This window comes from Metopolophium dirhodum, chromosome 3, assembly GCF_019925205.1.
Source record: "Metopolophium dirhodum isolate CAU chromosome 3, ASM1992520v1, whole genome shotgun sequence".
Taxonomy (NCBI): Eukaryota; Metazoa; Arthropoda; class Insecta; order Hemiptera; family Aphididae; genus Metopolophium; species Metopolophium dirhodum.
In genome coordinates, this window is record NC_083562.1 from 39,772,595 (window position 1) to 39,799,479 (window position 26,885).

Consider the following 26,885-nt stretch of genomic DNA (forward strand, 5'->3'; position numbering starts at 1 on the left):
GAAAAGTGTATGACCGCCGCGCGAGCCAAGTCACTATCGTCGTATCGTCATCATCACAATCATAGTATTTTACAAAACGATACCGACGCTGTCCCACATCGTCGGTCGTGCAGGTGTTTCGTATACTTAAAATTGAATAATATAGATTCAGTCACAAACGGGAGGAAAAACTCGTGTACATAATAATTTATGTATATATAGCCATGTGTAAGTGTACTTAAGTATATTTTAGTATATATTATGATAAACGCTTGTGTGGGTGTATATTTGTTGTACGCGCAATAACTACAGTCGATATACATACTAAAGTATCAAATATATACACTTGAGTCACGTGATAATAGTGTAACAGACGACACACCTATATATGTATATATACATAAATACATATATTATCACAAATCTACTTTGCCATCCTCAGGAACTGCGAATCTCAGGAAAAAAAAATTATGATGCTCGGTATAAAAATAATTGTGCAGCATATATAATATACATTTGTATTTACATGTGTCTTTAAAATACCCACCGGCTTTTATACTGTTCTCAAATTGATTCAAAATTAACGAATTTCAGAAAAATTTTCAATCCTTTGGTAGAAGCAGGAAAAATAGTATAGTCTTTGAATTTTACCAAAAAAGTTATAGCAGGCAATTGGCAGCTGTGTATGAACGATATCGATGTACGCTATCATATAATATCTCCAACAAGAACCAAATTATATAGCTACGATATGCAGCGCATAAAACAATAATAAAGAAGCTCCAGAGTTTTCTGAAAGTATTATACTGTATTACAGTATAATAATATAACCCTTTATTTTGTGTTACTATATATTTGTCCCACTATCATAATATTATATGCTGGAATACGACAGTTTTTCTTACTTATTATTATACCTATGTAGTATACCTACCTATACCTATTAAGTGTAACACTTTGCGATGGTTTTGTTATATAGCTCTAATAGTATAATCCATATATTAATTATAAAAAGCAACATATATACAACCATCTCATATTTATCATATTATATAGGTATAGTTTATTTAAAATCATTGAGTTACATTATAATGAATGTTGAATATATATACAGGCATACAGACAATACGACAGATACTTATATACATATATTAGGTATGTATATAATATATTAGGTGGTGCCTATTTTTCCAGATTTTGAATCCCTAATGATAATCTAAAACTATATAGAACAGCCCAAAAACGTGTGCTAGATGCTATAGAAGGTTACATAAAATAATAGTTAAAAGTACAAAATAATATGGCTTGATTACCCAAAGTTTCGATATTTTGAGGTAAGGGTGCCGAGAAACATAGATCGCAAAAACACCATACAACATTTTAATAATAAGTAATGCAATTTTTGTCTTTATTGATTATTATAAATTAAAAATGGTTTATAGCTTAAAACGCTTTTTGATTGAAATTCACTTTACTTGAAGTTATAGTTATAAAAAACTATTTAACTATACTATGCGTAATAATAAGTCATATGTATACCTTTACTACACCATTCTATATTTCAATATTTGTACTTACCTATAATGCAACACTTCCCTACACATTATACATCTGTGTGATTGTGATTTGATTTCAACGAAACGTCAAAATTTGTCGTCACGTGACACACGCGACACAAGCGGAAACGATCTTACGCGATTTCTAATCGCTTTCGGATTAAATCACCTTAAAAACTACTTACCTTAAATGTACACAACAAGTTTCATTGATGAACGAAATAATTTGCCCCACTATATATAGCTGATAGGTACCCATTCGTATGGTGCTAAATTTGCCAAATTAAATCGGTTGAATTCTTCAGAGGTTAGGACTTCAAAAAATCTTATTAATGTATATTCCTTACTTCTTATGTACGTGGAATGATTTGTGATTACGATGCTCCTTTTTATTTTTATTGTTATTATTATTATTATTTTTTTTTAATAAATGGGCCGTTTTATCTGTCCATCTCGTTTGTCCGGTTGTTTGATGGTTGTCACTATAAAAAACAATGTTCTGAGTTCTTTATGATAAATTTTAATAGTAAATAATGATAAGTAGGTTATTTTTAATAAATATCATTCACATAGCGTTGAAGCTGTACCTACATACTCGTATGTTGTATATTATAGTTTTCATTTTTACTGCGTTGAAGAACAAAGTTTATGAATAACATTTATAACTTTATCTATATATATTATACTTCTAGTAAAATATTTTATTTGAAGTGCTTATACATTCGTATACAAATTATTAAAATAAACGAATACGTTTTAAAAATAATTATAATTAACAAACTTAAAGCTATATGATAGAAGCTTGCTAATTAAAATAATTTTGTAGTACAAAGTGTACGTATGAGTTATGAGTATAATATTTTTGGACAATAACTTGATTTACAAAATTAAAAATCCAACACATTCCAAAATATTTTAGGAAAAGCAGCACTAAAATTTTTTTTATTCTTAATTTAAATGAAACAGCGTTATATTAAAATATAATTTAGTCATTATAATAATAACTTTTTTTTTTGTGTTAAAGATTTAATTTGTTGTTTAGACCAAAACACAATACTTTTGACCTTAACCCAAAATGTGATGTGCCAGTTTAAATAATTTTAGTATAGCTGTCTATGCCATAGGAAAGCCGTGTACAGTTATCTAAGGTGATAATATAGCACCGAGTAATTAAGTTTTATAAAATTCGTTGCTTTATTGAAACATTTTAACGGTATTTGGTGATTTAAAAGCTTACTCAAAATAAACCATTTTTTAAAGTTGTAAGTGTCTTTATATGTGCATAAATTAAAAATAGCTTGTAAAATATAGGCACTGTATAATATGGTACATATAGGTATAAAGTATAACATTACGATAATCTCGATTATAATAATTAACAGTCAATGAGTGTTTGTCGAATGTTCACGAACCATTAAGAGTTAAGACAATAATTCTAACAATCGGCATGTATTATATTATAAAATATAATTTGCATGGTAAGTGTGTGTAATGATGGGGTAAGTAATTATATTATAATAATATATTGAGATCGAAGCGCGAAGGTATAATTATATTATAATCGTCGTGTGAAATATCCGATAATAGTTGAAGAATTTTATATACATGCACGAGAGAAGTAAACGACAATTATTCCGTTCAATTATATTATATATTTTATAGGTACCTATCGTCACCGGTGATCTGCAAATGCGATTGTTCTTTCTTGCCCCGCGTGTCTCGTCATCGTTTCTACCGTCGACAGTTAGGTAAAACAAATTGCTCGGATACCTATATATTATATTGTAATATATAGGAACAAAAATATTATACTATTTTATATCCATGAAACGCTGCTATATATTACTATATAAATAGGCACGTAAGAGTCAAGTCTTATTTACACCGGCAAAGTCGAATAATATTATACTTCCTCAGCCCCCGCCCACCATGCATATATAGGTCGCACCCTGCTGCTACCCATTCCGTCGACGACGCCAAAACAGTGTTCGCGGCTTTCGTCCATTCGGCTCACATAAGTAGGTAGGTACATGATATTACACACATCAGCGGCACATTGATGACAATGATAATTTATAATACCACGTCGAGTTCAACCGCGTGCGTATACCTAAGTATAGGTATACGATATACAACATCATATATTATATAATGTCTGTTTGATTGTGCGTGGAATGGTACGAGTGTTTCATTAGTGTGCGGGCGAGCTCTCGAGAGAGAAATTAAATGGAGAAAAAAAAAATAATAATAAACTCGGTCCGGCAGCGCGTAATTACCTTTAACGCGGCGGCGACGGCGGCAATAATCCTGAAAATCACCGAGCGCGCGCGCGCGCGCTCGCGCTCGAGAGCATTCCATATGAATATCTCTCATTACCGACGGGCTTTGAAGACGACAGCGCGAAACGCGTGTTTATACTTAAATACTTGCGAGCATCGTAAATTTTCAATGCCATTGTCGTCTTTTAAGTCGAGCTCGCGACGTATATTATATACCTATGTATATACATATCACATATGTATATAAATATATATTTATAGAAAACAGCTACTACGGTAGCGGTCACGGCGGCAGTGCCGGGTATATATTGATTATTATATTCTACCTGCGGTGGTACATATTATTATTATATCGTGTGCACCGCAAAGCTATTTTGTAACGCGCGCAATTAATTAGAAAGTATATATAATATGCGGAGAATCTGCCACCGCGAAGACTTCTGCAGCAGCAGTCTCAAGTACCGGATAATCGTCGGAAATTACGCAATTACCTACATATATAAATATAATAAATATGTGTGTATGTGTGCGTGTGTCGATCACTCGATTCATAATATAATAATAATATGAAAACTACGGTCGCGGTGACCTGCTTCTCCGTCGTAACAATATTGACTGACGAACGGCGCGGGGCTGCTGCAGGTATACGTCGTCGCGCGCGTATATAATATATCGGCTGTGATAGCCGATCGTCCGTCTCCTGTTTTATATAATAATAATAAATTATATTAATATATTATACAGCTGTGTTGTATAGGTATAGAGAGATAGTAGTAATAATATAACGTTCGACGTCGTGACGGTAAGGCCTGCTGCTGTAGCCGCGGTGCTATCGATTAATTATATCGTCGCGTAATTTACTGTTATTGCGACCGATGCAATAATACATGTATATGCGTGTATGTGTGTGTGTGTGTGTGTATATATGATATTGTGTTATTTTCCTGCGCGGTGAGATTTCCATCGATTTCCATCTATATATATGCGCGTTTTTGGGATTAATATTTTGTTTTTCTTACAGGCACGTTGCACGTGATTATAATAATATTATGTAGGTTGTACAGTTGTAGGCGTTGCGCCGCGATCTGACTCGTTCGAGTTTTTAAACCCCCTTCCCGCAGCATCAATTGTACTGCAGCTTTCGACTTGAAAAAAAAGTGTATTCAACGCATAAAATGGCATTCTGCGATATTCTCTCATAAACGGATCAAATTTTATATACAATTAATAACACAACCGTATTGCATACGTCATGTATTATTCCGATTAAATCTGTCGTGACAACTTCAGCAAAAACACGCCTACGAGTGCACGTAATATAGTACCTATATTATATATTTTTCCGAGACGGTCGACAGCTACACAGCGGTCTGATGACTGATTAAAATTCTACCCGAGTCTTGGAGGACTTCGTGTTAATTAACTTACAAATAACTATTAACAATTGAAATACATATATACACACACACGCGCACACGGGATTACGAAGTAATCCGCAAAGGTTCGACGAGGAATGTGGATGTTGAAAATGTGAAATCTGTTATGTATGTGCGTTTGAACTTCTACACACATGAGCCTATATACTCACGCACAAACATATATATATATATGTGTGTGCGTTTATTGTATATATGTATGTATCATATACCTACGCGTGCGCGCGTGAATAATAAATATATATACGGCCGACCTCATCGCGAGTACCTATATATATATATATAATAATAATATTATCGTCGACCTTGGTTACAATGCCAATGTGTGTATATTTTATATTATTTTCGACATGCGAATATCATAACGTAATAATATATATAATATTATGTACACCGCGCGCTGTTCTTTCTCGGCGTATTCGGTATTTTACGTGCGTACGCAGCAGTGAAATTCTATTATACACGCGCGCGGAACAATATTAGAATATATGAGATGAAATTTTGTTTTTAATTTCTCCTAGTTTACCGGCTCCTATAGGACGTATATTGCCACAGCGCGGGTGCATAGGGGTTTTTATTTTTCTACGAGACGCCACTTGGAGCAATCCGAAAGCCGAAACATCGTGACGCTCTGACTCGCGTAATAAATAATATAATATAATAGTGAGTACATAATACAAATATACAGTTTTTCGTCCATTTCAACTGTATAACTGTTATTGAAACTCAAATGAAAGTTTTGAACTCGCGTTGTTTTACATGATTAATGCGGAACAGATGGGATAAGACGCCGCTCATTCGTCTATACCATAAATGGGCACAGATATCAACGTTAATAATACGGTTAATTTATTTAAAGGAAACTAAGCCGGTAACACTATTACGACTCGTATAATTAAAAACGTGTATATTATTATAGGCATTTGAAACTTTTCGTGTTTAGTAGGTAGTTAGTACCCATGTGCATATGTAACATATTATTTATTTATATGCGACTAACGTCCTTATATTATTGTACACGAATAGCCGGAGTTCTGCAGTAGGATGTCGCATCGTTTGACGTTTCCCCTGACCCTGGAATGATAAAAACGAAAATGAAAAAGTAAATAGTAATGTTCTCAAATCGTTGAAAAAAAATCTTATACATATTTTATCATATAGTGCAGAATACGGCAGCCAGTAATCAATCGCGCTTTTAAATCGCAATCAAAGGCTGACGACTTTGGACCCGAGGTCAAGGTTCGGAGGTTGTTCTACTCCGCAATCATTCATTTTAATGCGCGGTTGTCGGTTTGGGGCATTCCGGTTTTGCACTCTACTTTACAATACATATTATTATTATTGTACCGACCATATGGTTTTAATTGTTTACATGTGCAACGTACCGATTTCGAGTTTAATACGTAGGTACCTACCTATATACTATTATTATGTTTAGTTATGCGCATGTGAAATTATTGGTGAATGGTGATATACTGGTGGAAATAGCTGCTATCGTAAGAAATTCCAAAGAACATCAATAATACACACCTAGTCGGCGATAAATTTGTGTAATTGTGCACACTGTTCGGGAACTTCGTTTAGGCGACCAATTACAATAAAAAATTAGTCGACTCACGACTACAAATGAGTAATGGCCGAGACGACGGTCCCGCGTAAGGGCCGTTATCGTGTGTGAGTGTGTGTGTGTAGTGTGTGTAGTTTGTATATAATATTATTGTGTTTCACGATGCGCCTATTAAAAATTTTATTCTTTGAAGTATCATCCGATTCGTACACCTCATATTATATACTAGTCTCTATAGAGCATCACAATATAGGTGTATAATAATATTATTCTTATATAGATATACGTCGGGTGGTTTTTCTTACCCGAATGCTGAAGGATAACTACACAGCCTCTCGACGATTCTCGTTGAACACTATAGCTGATATTGTATTTTTGTATAATTGTACATAGTTGGTAAACGCGATGACTTTATGCGGCCACGCAGGCGACCGTGAGTTTGAATTTTCCGGATTTTTAGTAAGACCGCTGATCGTCTGCGGTTATCGATCTACATTCAACCTCATACAAATATATATTACACATTATTTATGTTTATATATGGTGTATATATGGTGTATATAGGTATATTATATATGGGATTATAATATACACCGAATCATCATCATTTATCACATAATATAGATATTATTATTTTTTTTTTTATTGGGTAACCCGCGGCAACATAGGCCATTGGGTGTGGGGAGGGCACTGTAGGTTTTATATTGAGTAGGTTGATACACGTGTGTTGTGTTTGGCAGAATTTCTAATGGGGCATCCGTAGGTTTCTGCCGTGCCCCGGGGTGGGGGGATGGTGGCACTTGTTCTCCGGACACCGTGACTTGCACGGAGAAAAATGCCGCCCAGTGGTCGAGGATCGAACTCGGACCGGCTGTGCCGAATCCGTCGCGTTGACCGCTCGGCCACCTTGTCCCCCAGATATTATTATATAGAAGGTGCAATGATCCGTAGTTTCATAATTCATAGTTTAAAATGTTGATTAATAATAAACAGCGCCCTGTTGTAAACATTTTGCATAATGCATTTATGTTTTTACGAAAGTAAAAATTATTTTCCAAACATAAAATATATACCTATGTATATATAATATACTGCACTTCAAATGTTTGTTTTCTAATTATTTATATACGAACAGATGGCATAGAATAATAGACTTGTACCTAACCTATATTTATATACAATGTATATAATATTATGTACGATTTCAAAATGAAAATATAAAAACGTTTAATGATCGTGAAACCTTAGAAAATAACCCGTTTTTGTCGTCGTTAGGTGTCTGCTATTAGGTCTATCACCTTTATCGTACGAGTAATCGTCAAAATAAATGTCCTTCCGGCTATATATACCAATATTATACATTATATATTTTATAATATATACAGTTTACCATGTATACCTATGTATAAAACATTATACCACGGTAACGAATGTTCCTTAGAGAAAGAAAAAATAAGTACATATATACTTTTCAATCTTCTCTCACGCAGTACCTACCTATATGTACTTCTACTCATGTATTATTATAATATATATTTATATATCGTAGGTACATTCGAAAATCTATTCGCGCATGCACAATGACGACTGGGTGTTTATATGCGCGAGATAAATTACCGCTGTAGACGCGATAGGGTCCGCCTTCTCTGGGTATATTGATCGGAGACCAGCTATTATAATATATACAAATATTATATTATAATATTATTATCTACGTCATTATGCGGCCGCCCCCGCGGCACGTTTCGCGCTGCAGCAGTTAGGTACCTATATAACAATCGACGAGAAACTGCAGCGGCCGTGTCGGTATGATAATATTATATAGGTGTACGTACAAGTACATAGTACATAGTACGCACATTCATTACGTATACACACAACGACAATATTGGCCGATCGGTCTCGCTGGTTGGTATATACGACGGCGTAGGGTATATGTATATTGTATAGCGAGGTATAGTTCGCGACGCACCGGAGACGGACGAGATCCACATTCCCCGAGTGTCAATCACGACCGTTGAATATATATATATATATATATATATATATATATACATACGCACACATACCTATAATAAATAACGGCCGTCCTGTTGGCAATTTTTTTCTATTTCTTATTTTTTTTATTTTTTTTTTGCTTGGCTTTCCTTCTTCTTCGAAACGTTTAATTCGGTTCCTTCCTCCCGCGCCCCGCGCGTTTCCCGTCTGCCATTCCGTCTGCGGCGACGACGTCCCCCCACGGTTGCCGCTCTCCCATAATCGTCGTATACACACAATAAAAATACAGGATTTGGTCCGGGGATCGATCGATCGATCGGCTTTTTCAACATCATCGGTAATCGTCGATGCGTCGTCGTCGTCGTCCAGGGGCAGCAGACGGTCTTTGTTCTCGATAATTTTATATATATTTTTTTTTTTACTTGCTTTGCTCACTACTATACTCCTCTCTGTCTTGGTCTCGCGCGCGTACGTATTTTATTATGAGCGGTATTTTCAAGTGCAATTCCATTGTATGCGCAATTGGGTTTTATTATCACTTTTTTTCGTGCCGTGCACAGTGGCCGTCTCTGTCGTCGTCGTCGTTGTCGTCATTAGTCTTCACGTCGAGTATGGTGGGGGAGGCGCATAATAATAAAAGCAATAAAAAAAAAAAGAAAGACAAGTATAACAAAACAACAAAAAAAGAGAATCGGAATAAAATAACAATTGTCGGTATCCACGAAATTTGTAAACAATACTCGAACCGCAATTGCAATGAACGTCTGCGCGGGACCGATGTTTTTTCACCTGTGCCAACATACCCGGAATACCGCGCGTGTGGCTTCGGCGACCGTCCCGTCATTAATTAAAAGCACGCTTCTACAAAGTATGTGCGCAAAAATGTCTCGTATAGGTACAAGTTTTTAAGCCAACGGTCATTACGTTTTATCGCATTGATTCCTATGTGCACCACGTGTGGTGCAATAGTTCGGTACATATTATATTATATACTTACACCAACACTCGAGCACATCATCTGTATATCATATTATATGTGTGTACGGGAAAAAGAGACGGAGAAAGACAGAGAAAGAGAGAGAGAGAGAATAGAGAAAAAAATTACGGACATTGGTATGCCTTAAATGGCAATGCTCAAATAACAGTGTTTATACTTTATATAAAGAACGCATACGGTCGGGTTTGACGGCGACGAGGCCTATATATAATAGTACGTGTACCTACATGGCGATTTCGTTTTTCGAAGTTTGGTACCGACCTGATTTTTGCATTTCCGATATACCATGTTCTATGGGATGTGCATACAATAAATATATATATATATATACCTAAATGTGTATTCTACAGTCACGTGAGCGAAATTATTTTTGAGAGTATATTATATACAATATTATACACCATAATATTATATATACGTTGAAAACTATTACATTATTATAATTCATATATTATTTTGATATGTACAAACTAGGTACCTAGAGATTTTGTTTGTTGCTATTCGTACACTCATTATCAATCTTGTAGAGCTGTAGGCATATTATACTAACGCGCCAACGTGTTTATTGTAAGTTTGTTATGTATTAAAATAGTACTTAAAATTATCTTCACTATGTTCTCAACGTATACAGTTGCAGTATAACTATATAGGTACTAATAATTATGTCCATATATTTATATAATACCTATATAATAATTTACAGTGCTAGAGATGTTAAGACTCGTGTAATTGTAACGTAATTCTCCAATGATGGATTATGTGAAAATTGAAGAGATTTTTGACAACAAATCGTTTACATTCACACCCTAAACACTGGTCCGAGCTACCTGGTGAAAAATTACTACCCATTACGACGGACGTCACTATAAATATAATTTAGTTTTATTCTGTTTAATGTTCACGAAAGGTTATTATGTTCAGAGAGCATAATGCAGCATGATATTAATTTGAATGTAATTATATGTTCATTTTACTCGGAAAACAAAAGACTATTAGTCGTTTTATTAATGTAGGTATGTTCGTCCACAGTCATTATACTGTTAAATAGAACAGGATTTAGACTGGTTAATTTTTTTTTGTGAGGAGGGGAAACGTTATTAATTATTATTATTATTTATTTTTTTAATACATCACCTACTAAACTGTTCACGTGCCCGCAAAATGATCATAATAAATAAATGACAACATTAAATTACTACAGTGCTAAGAGGTGTTTGTTCAATAATCGTTTGTACTGAAAGTAATTTGAATTTCGCCTTAAATAAAAATGGGTTTGATAAATAGGTATTTTAGTAGTCCTTAGTTATAGAGTTAAATTGAAAAGGAAATCAACCGTGGGCATTAAAAAATATGTACCTAATTTAAATCACATCGAGAGAACTAAAATGGTAAACTTTTGATAGTTAAGTACATAATATATATAGTATATACTCCTAAAGTAAAACAATATTTTTATTTTTTATTTAAAATGTTTGTAAAAATATATCCTTTTTTTTTACATATATTCATATCACAGTTTAGGTGAGGTTAAGTGTTAGGTATTAAATAAGTTCGTAATGTAATATTTTAAAATTATTGTATGATAATAAATGATGTTGGATTTTCATATTCATTGATAACATGATAACATGTTTAACTTATTCATCCTATTGAGTACCTACTTAGGTCTTATAATATACGTAATTATTAAATATTACGACATCAAAATTCTGTGTACGAATGCATAAGATTAAAAGTCGTGAGGTGAAACTATCGAAAGATCGAATATGATTACACAAAATTCCTTTTACCCATGTAGATATTTTCTTTTTTACATTGTTTTTACATTTATTCATTCTTTGAAATGGTTTTTCCTACTGTAAATGATGTGTTTATAATATTGAACAAAACTTTCAACTTACCTACGTGTTAACAAAATCTGCGAGTGCCCATTTACTAAATTTGTAATCTGTAGTTTTGCTGTGGATACAAGTTCAAATGTTCAGAAAGAATAACGACTTGGAGTAAAACACTTTAAGATATTCACGTTTCTGTACATATTATATAATAACGAATCCAACTAAATCTATCAATTTTGTTTTCGAGATAAATAAGAATTATTATTTACGATCTGACTGTATGCGTATTTCATGTTTTAACGAATATTGATGACAATCTATATAATTTCATACATACATTTAATACTTCAAACAATCTGGGGACACTGTACTCACTGCAGTGGTGATTTTAAGAAAACGTAAACTGGTTTTTGGTAACACTGACGGGTCAATCCCTTTCCGCGAAAATAATGTTGTATTTCACGTTTATTGTCACTTGATTTTTGGTAAGAATTTTCTGGTTTAACACCAACCAATGATATCGACCGAGTAATGGGCTCATATTTTATATTTATTATCTGTATTTTAATATACCTACTATTATAACATAATATAATATCCTTTAAGTTTAAGTAGTTGTTGTGTAAAAAATCAGTAACATTGTGATCAAGGCACCATCGACTGTTTTCGTTTGTTTTCAATCAAACAATATATCTGTAGGAGATATATATATATTATAGTATATATATATATATATATATATATATAGTGTATATAATACTATTTGGTAACTGCGTAATACAACGCTTGTATAGTTGTATACGCATAAATTTTAATATTACCTAAGTACAACTTAATGGACGCCGGAAAGCGGACGATATACTTCAAATATGGTTAGAACTTGAAACGGACGGTTAAAATCTTCATTCCTGGTCGAAATGGAAGAGTCTTTGCAACGATTTTAGTATTTTTAAGTTCCTAACCGTTTCCCGGATATACATCGTTTTCAGAACTATAATATTCAGGTATAGTATATTCAAGTATGTACCTACTACCATGGTACCTATTGTATTGAATTGGTTTTTCGTTTATGTGACGCATTTGCTAGCTTTTGTTTTTTGTACACCTATTATGTCAAGTGACGACAGGCATACATCGTATCACCTATACCCGACATTAGTTTATCGTCAAAACAATATTATTGTGATACGGATGTCATCATGACCGCCCGTAGGAAGAATAGAAAATAATAATATATATAGTAAAAAAAAACAATATTGTAAAAACGTGTTTGATTTGTTTCCAGGAAACCGACGGGATGAGTTCTAGAGCGTCGGACAGCGGCGCAGAGTCTAGCGGATCGGAATCACCGCCCCCCGCAGCAGCCGGTCCAGCCACACGGTCACCGCCGTCGCCGTCGCCGCCGTCGTCCTCCTCGGCAGCAGCAGCAGCAGCCGCCGCGTCTCCCGGTAAGTACCTCTATATACGCGTAGACAACGGGTTCTATTATTATTATTATCATTATTGTTGTTCTCTTCGTCGATTTTTTTCTTTCGTCCTCTCTCTCTCTATCTCTCTCGATCTCTCGTCTTGCGTCCGTTCCCGCGCACGTTTCGTATCATTATCGGTTCCGGACCGGATCCTTTTACGGAGGGCCGTCCGCGACGACGCGAAAATAATAACGAAAGAAAAAACGAGACGAAGAAGAATAATATTGTCGTGGAAATAAAAAAAAAAACTAAATCGGCAGCCGTGTCTCGCGCGCGCCGCAGTTGTTGTACAGTAGTGAGGTATATTATAGTATACGACGTACGTTTGCTGAATAAAATGCACTTAGCTGCAGCTAGACCGCGTGGCATCTTCCGTTCCCGTTTTGTCGTTTGTCACGTCGTTGCCCCGTCTCTCTCTCTCTCTCTCCCTCTTGGGGGAAACTTACACAGCCACCGCCAACTCCGAGACAGGAAGTGTACCGGAAACGGTCGACGCCGATACTGCTGCGCGTAGTTACAATATTCTATTCGCGGTCACATGTTCGAGTTTTTTTCACACGTTTCTGTAAAGAGAGTTCTTACTCGGCACCGCAGAATCATGGTGAAAAAATTGGCCAAACTTATGGAAAAATAATATCGGTGCAAGCTTATAATATATCATAATATAAAGACATTCAATCAAAGTATTAAAATAAATAATATTTTGTTTAATGTTATGTAATAATATATCATATTATATTATATTGTTATTATGTCTCATTCGAGTATTATGATTGCCACATCGCTCAAAAATAATTTTTATTCCAATCTTACATTTTAAATTTCAAATTATATCATCGAAGATACCAGATTAGTTACCAAGTACGTTTGTTCATGGCGGTTGTATAATTTTTAAGATCTTTGTTAAAATTATTTTAAAATTTAAATAACCCTTGTTCAGTCATAAAAACTAAATACCACTGTATTGCATATTATTATATGTATTGATACTAGTCAACCATCGTTCTTCTAAATAATCAATTATTTATTGTTTGTATAATAAATTGTTATATTTCAAATAACTACCATAGCTTAAGTCTCAACCTTTTTGTTTACATACGCTCTTGAAACGTGGTCGTATGCTGTTTTTTCGCTATCCGTTTTCAATATTTTACCGTCGTTTTAACATGTACAACAGTGTTGATAACCACAAATGTTGTTATTCAACCGATGAAAAATAATTGTATTTATCGTAATTAATTCTGAATTATTATTATTATTATAATGATAATATTATTACAATTATATAATATTATGACGACGGCGATTTCGATAGGCAAACTAAAGGCACGTTAAACGGGCACACGCGGACAAGTGCAGTAATGCCGCGTATAATACCTACGTGCGCGTCTGATGAATTTATATGTATAGTAGGTTTCTTTGGAACGTAAAAACGTGGCCGCCACCTGCTGCTCGTCGATATATTGGTTAAGTCATTATTGTTACGCCACAAATTAGCCTAATCATCGGCACCGCATTGTGTGCGTACGTTGTCGGTTTTGGTAATGTTTGGTTAATCTGTCTTCCGTCTCCTCTCTCTCAATCTCGAACGTACGCGTGTACCCACATCGTGTGCGTCCCGTGCTTTTCGACGTAACTTCTCCCATGCTTTTTCTTCTCTCCGACGGTACATTCCACGATGACTGGGCGGTGATTTTCCAATGGATAACGCGTGACAATATAATAATGTTATGGGTATATTGTCAACGTGTGCTGTACAATACCAGGCGATGGTGGTCGCGGTGATGGTTCTTTTGTGATCATCCTTGAACTTTATACCTCGGGACCTCGAATCCATCTGAATATGCATAAATATTATATTTTAACATAGGTGACTAAAGTTTGGGAGAAAATCACGGTTTCATTATTTCTCAAACATTTTTTTCATATAATTCAAACACTGACCACATCAAAATATACTGTCGATGAGTATACTGCAATTGTATGTGAACTGAAAATAAAACGTCCGTTTATACATTCGATTTTATAAATAGTGAACGTCTGTAAACATTTAACAGTAAATTCTGATAAATGTTGACGATGTTTTTTTTTATTTCTATGAGTATTATACAGAGAATAAATGCTAATTGTCAATTTAGAATAAAAAAATAATACATATAATAATAATCAGAAAAAGAATAACAAACTACTATAATTATGATTTATGACTTCTGCGCATGTATACTCACTGCAATAATGAATCCATTTAAATTTCTATACCACCTACATATTATTTCAAAACCTTTTACATATTTAAAAAATATTATTCTTCATAATTTGATATCATTGCAAAACAACAGTTTTGATATAATTTTTATCATTTCTATTCAAATGTTTACTTTTTTAATGAAATAATAATACATTTTTAATTTCATATTCCGATGAAGAATATTTTTTGCAGTATCTACATAAAAAAACGAATTTCAAACAAGAAATTAATTAGATATAACTTCAAATAGGTACTATTTACATTTTAAAATGAAGTAATATGTATTACACTATAGGTATGCAGACTGATACATTTGAGTGTCTGCACTAATGATTTAAAAAATATCTTTCAATGGCATCAAATTATATATATCAAAAATAAAACTATTTGAAATAATTAGTGCAGACTATCAAATAGATCACTCTGTATACTTTTAGTTGCACAATACGCTGCGATAAAGTTATAGAAAATACATATCGCAATTTCTATTTTTATTTCGAATTAAATACAAAATTTGTAGCACCTATGTTATTTACATATTTACACTGAAAACGTACACATAATATTAAACAGTCATTCTAATCGTTACATAAATAATGTGGAGATTACACAAGAATACCTAATGTAATCTCTACTATATAGTTTGTGAGGTAAAATTTGAATGACCGTGTAGAACTAAAATGTGATATTATGTATAATTTATTACTATTATTATTATTATTATTATTATTTTATCTTTACGTCCATGTGTGAGGTGCGTCCGCCGTGCTCAAAGTATAATAATATAATATATAGGTATGTACCTACTCAATGGCCAACATCAATGTTATGTGGTTATATTGTGTTGCCATCGTCGTCGACAACGACGTCGACGAAGTGTCAAGTACTTCGTGACAAAGAGAATTTAACGTGTCATTTAGAACGTATGTAATTGTTTGGATTTTCACCGGCAGGTACAATTGTCGCCCGTTCTCGCGTGCATGTGTGTTTTTTTTTTACTTCTAATCGGCCGTCGTATATATACGTATAGTGCGTATATGCATATAAATAACAATAAAAAAAAAATGTGAAAATAAATAGACTCGATGATATTTTGGGAGGGGACAAATGAGTGTAGAGGAGAGAAATGTTTCTATAAGACGCGTGCCCGCGTAAATATACGTATCCGCATCGTTTACGACAATCATTATTATATTGAATACATTCCCGCCATCGGATATGGAATGCGCTCTATTATTTTCATTCTATGATATTGAACACCACCGTGATGATCACATTATTATTTATATTTTATTTGTTGGGCACTATATTATTAAGGCATATTAATATAAATATTATAAGGTACATCGGTATACTACCGTATAATACTGTTGTGATTAGTACGCCCGCGCACCTGTCTATATATAAAGTATAATATATATTTTAATATAGTGGCGTAACCTGCAAATTGCGGGTTCCTCGATTGCTGTTCCTTTTCTTGGTTGCATCTTTTAACAACTTATACTCTCTGACACAATGGAGAAACGTTTATATTATTATCTAGTAAATCGTTTAATGAAGTATATACATAGACGTTCGCACAGGTGTTGCAGGGGGTGCCTGGGCACCCCCAGATCCTTCACAAAAAACGATAAGGGCCCTAATTATTAATTGAGTGTAAATCAAATTAATGAAATTATTGACGAATTCAAAAATGTTGTTCCTTTTAAACGTCGATTATCATAAGATTGTATATCTATGTATTGTTATGTAATATTTATTTATTTATTTTATTTTATTTTTTTTAAATTTTTATTAGTTTAAAGTGTTCCTGACATACAAGGTCATCTAACTTAATGATAAAATAGTAACAATAATTAACATTTAGACAGTTGATAAGCGTGTAATATTTATTAGAATGAATAATAAAATAAAATAAATATTTTTAGTGCATTTGATATCTTTAAAACATTTGTCTGTATCTATAATTGTTTTCAAAATTATCGTAGGCCCTAATTTTTAGTGTACACTCCCGGAACTAAAAGTCTGCGCACGCCTATGAGTATATATGTATCATTTATGTATACAATGATAAACAAGGTGTAACAGAAAGACATGACGAAAAAAAAATGACGTTACTTAAACAGTTAAACGTATGACAAAAATTGTTAAAATTATATGATTAGTAAATAATTTAAGAAATATAGGTACTCATGTCAGCAAATTCCCCAAAAAAATATTTTGAAAAAAATTATTAAGTTCCAAATTTATTTAATCAAAAAAATATTGATATTTCAAAAATTCTAAAAATTAAACTACCTTATACTTGACTTAGATAAATGTTTTACTATCAAAATTGTTCTTATAATCAGTTTCACAAATTGGCTATTTTGAATATATCCAAAAATTTTTAAAATTTGATTTAAATTTTTTATTTTCAGTGTTAAAAAATAAAAATATTTTTTTGTATAATATATATGTAGCGCAAGTTACTATAAATTATATATATAAAAAAAATTAAAAATATTGATTAGAACAAAATTTATTCCAAAAGTTAGTTCTATCTGTTACACTCTGTATGCCTATAGGTCCTGCTATGTGTAGATTAATATTATATACAAAATTCTTTAACTAAATTAAATTGAAAACAACACTATATTTTCCTTTTTTCCAACAACACAATGAAATGAATCTGTTTTTAAAGTAACATTAAAATACCTATGTTGTCAATGTCAGAATGTGTTTTTTGTGAAATTAAAATTCACTCGATGTAGAACAAATTCAAGCATTTGAGTTCTATTATCGCCATTCAATATGATTAATCAAAACGGATGCCAGATGGTATATATTTTTTAAATTTAATACATTCATTTCATATTTGATTATACGATTTAAAGTCGATAGTTGATATGTGTGTGCTGATATTAATATAAATAATTTAATTTGAGAATTTTGATACTTTAGCTGTTCAGGTTACGCATCTTGAATTATTCAACTTGTTATAAGAAATCACATGTTTACAAATTGTATTATTCCCATAAAATTAAAATGTTTATAATTAGACACTTATTTGAAATTCTGATTGCTGACCGAAATCGTTGCCGATCTTTTCTAGTTAATGCAATTTTTTTTATCCTGGATGGTGTATATCCCACATGGTTTTAATTTTTTTAAGAGCAATAATAATTAATGTTGGTATTGAAATTACATCCAACGCCTCTTTATAAATTTCAAATTTGAATACAGACCATACTTCAAAAGGTAATGTTTGAATTTTCCAGTAGCTTTTAGTAACTCAGCTAAATGTGAAGTAATATACCATTTTGGATGAAAACACATTTTTTTTTATTTTTTTAAAGTCTCAACAACTAAGGTTATCAGCTTACATATTTTAAAATATTAATGCTACATTCATGTACAATTTACAATACATTTCACAATATTACAATATGATTATTCTTATAGTATGTACTATGTAGAAAAAGAAAAAACAGCAAAGAAAACATATAAAATTATATAAGGTTATAAAGTTTGGTTATTTTTAGATAAGTTAAATATTGATAGAGTTTTCATAATTAAGTCCAAGTGCTTCGTAAAAGTGTTCTGGAATATTTAAAGAGGTTCTGGTATCTGCATAATTGCGGCAAAATACATTTTTATGTATTATGATTAATGTTGTTAATCGTTGTGATAAATAATCAGTGTACACAGGGTGCTAGGTTTGTCATGTTATATCTATTCAGAGTTTTGCACCTAAAACAATCGGAACCTGTGAAAACCATTTAAAATCTAAACAGAAGTTAGAAACCCACATAGGTAACGTAACCCATATAATTTTTATCATTCAAATTGCATGTGATAAGTCTTTAATATAGTCTTTGTTTGATTTAATTGTCTAAGCACGAATAAGAAATATAGGTATCCTATTAAAAATATGTATATTAATATTATCTCAAAAATATAATATAATGATTTAAATTAAATAATTTTTTTCCTTATTAATCTTAAGCATTTTGTGGTGGGTTACAGTTGGTTGAGGAACATGTGTATGTTGGGCGAGGATTTGTCGCTAAAAACCCGGGTGGTCACCGGTCACCCATCCGGAAACCGATGATTGACCTCAGAACACGTTAGTGACTGAGGCCAACCACCGATTCACACCAGGCCCAATCAATTCGTTCTATTTATTTTGTCATTATTTTATGATTAGGTACATCATATAATAGTCTAAACTCTAAAGTTGTGTTTCTATTTTTCAAAATATTATTATATTGTTTAATTCCAACGTTATATAATTAATTATCTTTTTTCTTCTTGTTCTCATTATTTTATGTATTTTATTATTTAATTTGTCCCTAAACATTTAATATACATATTGATCCGGTACATTTTTTATTTCAAATGTTTTTTTACACATGGAAATATAACATATTGTATACATACCTATATGTTGACCTATTTTGAAGTTCTGTACGATGTTATTTTTAACTGTTCAGCCATTTTTATTTTTTAATAATATTTCTTATAAGTTATAACAAGATACAGCTGGGGCTAAAGTGCACCGCCGTGTTTGTTCTCGTTAATCACTTGTTCCTAACTCGTTTTTTCAAATAAATATTTTTGTAAACATATATTTTAATTATATAAATGAGAACGTTTTAATTTGTTTAAATATTTACTTAGTTCAAAATGAAGTTCTATCATTTGTATAGGCAAATATAAAAAGATCAAACGTTCAAAACTTCAAAATATACTTTCTTAAAATTGATACTAGGGATCTTTTAATAACAAAAATAATATGTGTCCAATTGTACCTACCTATAATAATATTTAAACTGTATAAAAATAGGTCATCGATTGATAGTTTCAAACTCAAAATCGTAGCTATATACTTAGCTTCCGGACTAAAATCCAACACGACTTACTAGCTAATAGTTATAACAAACTAAAATGTTTAACAAACATAATATTATTATTTATTATACTATTACACTATAGATGTCAAAAAATGCGGTATTCCGCGAAAGCAAGAGTAGAAAACGGCGATACAGTCTGGAATCGATATTATTTTATATTTACATATATTATTGTCTATAACATGTGATCTTTATCTATTGTTTATTTATTATTTGTTCACACCTAGTGGCTAGTATCATCTTTAACATTTAGTACAACACTCGTGAAAAAAAAACGTTTCTAAAATTATCCGTTCGCGCGTACCGCGCAAGTTGTTGCGATTGAGTCATTACGAAATACGGTTGTGTCGTCGTCGTCGTCGTCGTTATTTTTGTAGGTGTATATAATATAAAATATAATACAATATATATTTTTTAGTGCGGACTGCGGAAGTGGCCCCATCATTGATTTCCTGTCAGACTGATGAATGAAGAGTGAATAGATGATTTTGCGAGTTCCTCAAACACATCGCGCATTGACAAGTAGCGTTGCCGTCGACGTTTAATACAACTATAATATTGTTCGTCGTGTGTAGATATATATATATAGTACTACCTTAAGTGTATATATACAGAATATACAGCAACGTCGATATGAATACTGTCGAACGCGGTGGTTAACTTATATTATTTTATATTAATCGCGCAGTAATTCTATTCGGGTTTTTTTTTCTGCTGCACACCACACGCTCGTAACGGTACATTTGTATTGTATTTGGTACTTTGGTAGGCACCTATATTATATATAGGTTCTCCCGTAATCATAATGCAACGGAATTATTTAACAAACAATGGTTCGTCATGAATTTTAAAATATTATATATCGTATTTGTTGTACATTCGAATTATATCGTTGGCAGTATAATATAGCATGTACACTGCGAGAAACGGCCGAAGGCGAAAAAAAATCCGATAAATTTAGAAACGAGTTTCGATCATTGGAAAAAAAAATCTCTCAGAGTATAATACACTGCAAACTTTGATGTTCTACCGCGAAATAATATGTAGAAGGTGTATGTCGATATAATTTTTCTTCATCCTACTCACAGAAATTGGCGTTATATTATTATAGTACATCAGTCGTTGGGTAGGTATATGATAATACCACTTTTCAGTCTTCGCCGTTCGCTGTGATCAAACTTTTAGTGTGGAAAAATTTTACATAATATAATACACAATATAATATTATGTAGTATCATTTATCATTATTATTATTATTATTATTATTATTATACCTACGTAATTTTATGTTACCTCGCGCATTAGCAATCGTTTTATGATGGCAAGCGCACACACTTGCACAGGTCGGCCTAATAAAATATTTAACATACACGTTCGACGAATAATATTCTTTAAACGGCGTTTTATTTACATTGCTCGGTCGGCCGCAATATGCATTAAATCTCATAAAATATTCAACGGGTTCTCGTTTGTATATAGTGTACGTCTATCTATATATAATGATACACATATACAATACCTATATTATAATATGCGCTATTGTTGATGGGTTGTGATTTGAATGATCATAGACGGAATATACATATATTATATAGGTGCATACATTATACCTATATAGCTGTATATGCCTATATATATTATATAGCTGTGTGTGGCGTCTGAAAAGTGTTTTTATTGCCAATTATTACTACAAGCAGATGTGCATACATCATGTACATACTATATTTTATAATGACGACGAAGAGTGTTTTTTTTAAAAAAAAATTATCGCAACAGTGCCTATACTATTAGCGCGTACATTACATTTCTATTTTTTTCTTACCCAAATAGTTTTTAGATTCTTCATATCGGCTCTGTTTACGCGCATGTCGTTTTTATATTTACGTATCGAGTGTAAGAACGGAACTCATGAGTCACTCGACGGCAATAAAATGAATTCAAGAAAACTTGTATTATATTATAGTCTGCATATGACTGCGGACCATAGCTCTGCACTTGATACGTACATATTCTAGACGAACTGCTTAGAGTTTCTATCGTGCAAGCGCGCACCCAGGAAAAACCCAGGATTTTTTTTTTTTTTTGGGGGGGGGGGGGGTGTAACAAAATTAAATTATTTTCAAATATTAATATAGTATTTATTTATAAATACGTACAGAAATCCGAAAGCTTTTGCACCATAATAATACAAAACAGAGGTCTCTCCCGGTTCCCGGAATAGCAGGTATAAATATTAAATATTATGTCATATTATCTAATGTTTTAAATTGATAATTTTTTATATCACCATTTTTAAGTCGATATACCTAATAAAATTATCGAAATGTTAGAGGCCAACCGGTTGAGGGGGGGGGCTCAGGCTCATTAGCCCCCTCTCCCTTGGGTGCGCCCTTGCTGTCGTGTGGAATGACGAAACCGATGATTTAGTACGAACACAAATTTCGAACGAGTAGACGAGTAGTCACTTATTAGTAGCAAGAATTTTAAATTTAGATAAGCGGATACTATAATGAATAGTGGACCGACAATTTGCCGGGTTTTATACATTTATTTTAATGAAATTTTAACCAACGATTAACAATTATTACTAATAATATAAATTTAGCTTCTTGTCACGTTGATACATTGGAATATTGGATTATATGCTTCGATAAAGTAGCATCACATACGCATAGTATAATATACTAGGATTATAGCTCACTATACTGGTATAGAATATTTCTATAAGTATTATATGTGCTGCTTTGTAAATTAGTAACGTGGTTCGTCCGTGTATATTATTATTATCCGATATCGTATCGGTGAAGTGTGTACACTGTAGTTCCAGCAGTGGTTGTCGTTCGATGAAATAACTAATAAAATATGATTAACTGGAAATTACAAGACAATAAATCCTGCCGTATCTGAATTCAAGTATAACTGAAGGATAATGCGTGTTGCATTCTGGAGGCAAGGTGTTTCAAGATTTAGGAAATCAGTACCTAACCTAAATATTTTCCTTCAAACTAGCACAGCTCTACCTATACGCACTAGCCTAGGTAACCTGAATATATAAACTTTCTTTTGGTGTGAGTTTAATGCTTCAAAAGCCATAAATTTTGGCTTTTTCTTGTAAATTATTATACTAATTGGACGGTAATTGTTGCTAATTAGTAACTGGATTTACTGAGGTAGATAGGGAATGGGGATGAAAAAAAACGTCATCGTAAGATCAACGGCTTTTATAGTTATATATTTTATGAAATTAATCTGAAACCTCAAACAAACCGAATTTAATGTGACGATAAATGCTAAATATATTAAAATATATAGTCCTTATAATTTCAAACTTTTGTTCATAGAATTTCATGTTTTTTTTTCCATCGTTGCAGGGATTTTCAGATTAACGTCGAGCAACGCGGAGTTGGTGTACTCGAATCTAGCAGCCATGGTCAATTCGTCCGGCGCTTCCGGTCCACAGCAACAGGCGGCCGTGCTGTTCCGGTTGGGGCAGTTGGGCCGACAGCTCCAGGCGTCCGGACAGCAACCGTTCATACTGCCGATGCCGAATCCGCCAGCGGCGCACCAGACGCCCGCCGATCTCAGCAGCAAGTCGTCGCGGAACAAATCGGAGCTCTGAAATCATCCTTACAGAGGCGCCCGGCGTCCATGTAACGTCCATAAAGTACATGAAATATTATAATAATATGTAAAATATATACATATGATGTGCACGCCCGCCGATAGCGTCTTACTTTCATATAATATTTGTATTATTATTATTATTATTACAATAATATGTTATATGGATTTTTTCAAACACTTTTTCGGCGTTGATCCTTTTCGCGCAGGTGTATAATATCTTTGTATTGTATACTGCATGTAGGTAACGCCACTTTTGAATCTATACTATTGTGCGATGTGTATGAACTTTTATTTTCGGTTTTGACAATTATTCATATCGTGGGGCTTCGACTATCGTATCTGCATCAAATGTCTGGAACAGTGGAGGAAGAATGGTGCAGATGATCGCAATCGCATACACGACACGCAGTATCAATAAAATAATATGATATAATATATTCACGTCTCACATAATGCACATATACCGTCTTGCAGAGGCCATGAAAATTTGTCTAAAAGAAACCCCGTTGGAAGCATCATATTTAATTCTAATTCTTATCACGAAATGCGCGTTTCTGAATCATATCGACATTTTCTGGTCAGCCATCAGCGTAAAAGCACAGTTTTATGTGGACGCGTTACAGCATTTTATATATTACCTAATCATTAATATATAAAGTATTTTATTACGAATAATCGTTCATGTTTTGTCTTTAAAGTTTAATATCATATCATAAAAAAAATTATTTCTTTTACCAAAAATCGTAAATTAATTTTTTTTATTTATGCGACTTAATTCAACAAAAATGTATTTATAATACTGTATTATATATATACAATATACCAATATTACAAATACTAATAACATTATTATGCGCAGTCGTATACAGTTTGCAAACTGCGTGTAATTGTGTATGTGTGTTCATTTTAAAGTAGTCGTTTAGAATTAAACGTTCTTTCCAATTGTTTCTTGACCCCCGATATGACGTAATATCTCACAATAAAACTGACCAATAATTTTTCACGTATATTAATATTATAAAAAAAAACATTTTTTTTAATTTTTTTTTGCTTATTAAAATAAATCACGTGATTTATTTTAATTCATACAAATACATATTATGTATATTTATAACCTTTTTTTTTTACCCATTTTGGTCTTATATTTGCTATTTTCTAATACATAACTTGTTTGGCGATAAGTCATTTTAAAATAATTTTCAATTGCATATGTGAAAACGAAATCCTCGTACCTGCTTTCACTATAGGTACAGTGAAATATTTATTTAAAAAATTCTTATCCAATGATTAATTTAATGTAAAAAATCAAATAATTTTTCTTAAACCTATCATCATTCACCTATTAGATATTTAGATATGCGTTGCGCATAAACTAAATACTTTAGTCTACTTAAATCAAGAGCAATAATAAACGATTAAACAGTGTGATTGTCTGGGGTTAAATTGGACCAATTTTGCCTTATAAAAAATGCTACGTCATAATATCAAATCCAGTGTCTAACTACAATTATGTGATTAGGTAATGTAACTACGTAGTTATCTATATAATAAAATCTTTTTTGATTTGTAACCATCTGGAAAAAAATGTAATATTCCACACTATAATTGACACTTATAAGTTGTTCCTTTTTATCTACCTCTTCCACCCGCCTTTTTTCGTAAAGTTTGTAATTATATTATAACTACATATAATTTATTTATTTTATTATTGTAATTTTTTGTTCATTTATATAAAATATCAACTGACCAAAGATATATATGTAGGTATATTTATTTATATTTTAAATACATAATAATAATATTTATGTTAAACGTATATTTAAAGTACCTATATATTATATACCCATTAATTTTTGACTGTATTAAATTGCCTTAGTCACTGTAAATATTGTTATTAATTATTAACAATAATTTTTGTAAGAATTACATCGATTCGATTGTATAATACTAATATATTATAATTTACCATAATTTGAAGAAAAAAATTATGTATACAATTTCAATCGACTTAAACTAATATTATTTTGAGTTTTTTTACAATAGTTTTGTCCACAGACTGATTATTTTTGTACCTAATTAACCATAATTTTAACATTTTGAACCGATATTAATAATTTTGACTTTGTTGTCTTCATAATGATTTTATGACACAGAAAAATAGTTTATTTATTGTTCGATTTATTATATTCGCGCTAAGATGATCCTTTATTCGTGTCATAACCATCACAAGAACAAGTACTAAAGTACTTACTTACATAGATACAATATAATATTCTGAAACAAGCATAAACCGTGAACAATTTGTCAAACTTATTACGCAATCGATGAAGGGGGAAAAGTTTGTATTTAGAATGTTCATAGATTTATGATATAAACAGGAAAATATTATAACTATTGCAGTATACAATGCCGTATGTTCATTTATAGCGATTATAAAATTGAATGGCATGTAAATATATTGTTAAATAAGTGACAAAATAATATTATTATACTACTCGCATGTTATAAATATTTTTTTACTAAAGTACGTGTGTTGTCTTTATTATACGATTTATCAAATGATTGCACTGATTATCAAAGACGACCTATCTGGACTCTATTTTATTGTTTCGATAATTATGTACTTATAATATCATGAATAGGTATATTGATTTTAGGAGAATTGTACAACTTTTGTTGCCAAAAATATTTATGTATTGTTTTTACTTCCTTTCCGAACCACATTAAAACTTTTAAATAATTCAATAACCCAAACAGTAGATAATTAAAATAAATTTTTAATAATTACATCAAGTAGTGTACCATAAATTACAATGGAATAATAGAATTATAAACACGAAATTAGGTACCTATTATATATATAATACATCATTAGTGTTTGACACTTGGCTAACAGTTTTCTGATTTTTTTTTTAAAAAATCAAAATCATTAATATAATTTTATTGTTACACGTGTTTGTTTATCAATAAAATCTTATTTTACAAGAATTTTTTTAGTT

The 26,885-nt window shown here is 32.1% G+C and overlaps 1 protein-coding gene across 1 annotated transcript in view; it reads left to right on the plus strand.

Moving 5' to 3' along the window:
- Positions 1–26,410, plus strand: part of LOC132940400 (serum response factor homolog) — an 87,614-nt gene extending 61,204 nt beyond the window's left edge. Inside the window, exons 3-4 of the mRNA XM_061007993.1 lie at positions 12,936–13,098; positions 23,634–26,410. Of these exons, the coding sequence (XP_060863976.1) occupies positions 12,936–13,098; positions 23,634–23,881 (411 nt within the window). The 3' untranslated portion in view covers positions 23,882–26,410. The remainder of the gene's footprint in view (positions 1–12,935; positions 13,099–23,633) is intronic.
- The last annotated feature ends 475 nt before the right edge of the window (positions 26,411–26,885 follow it).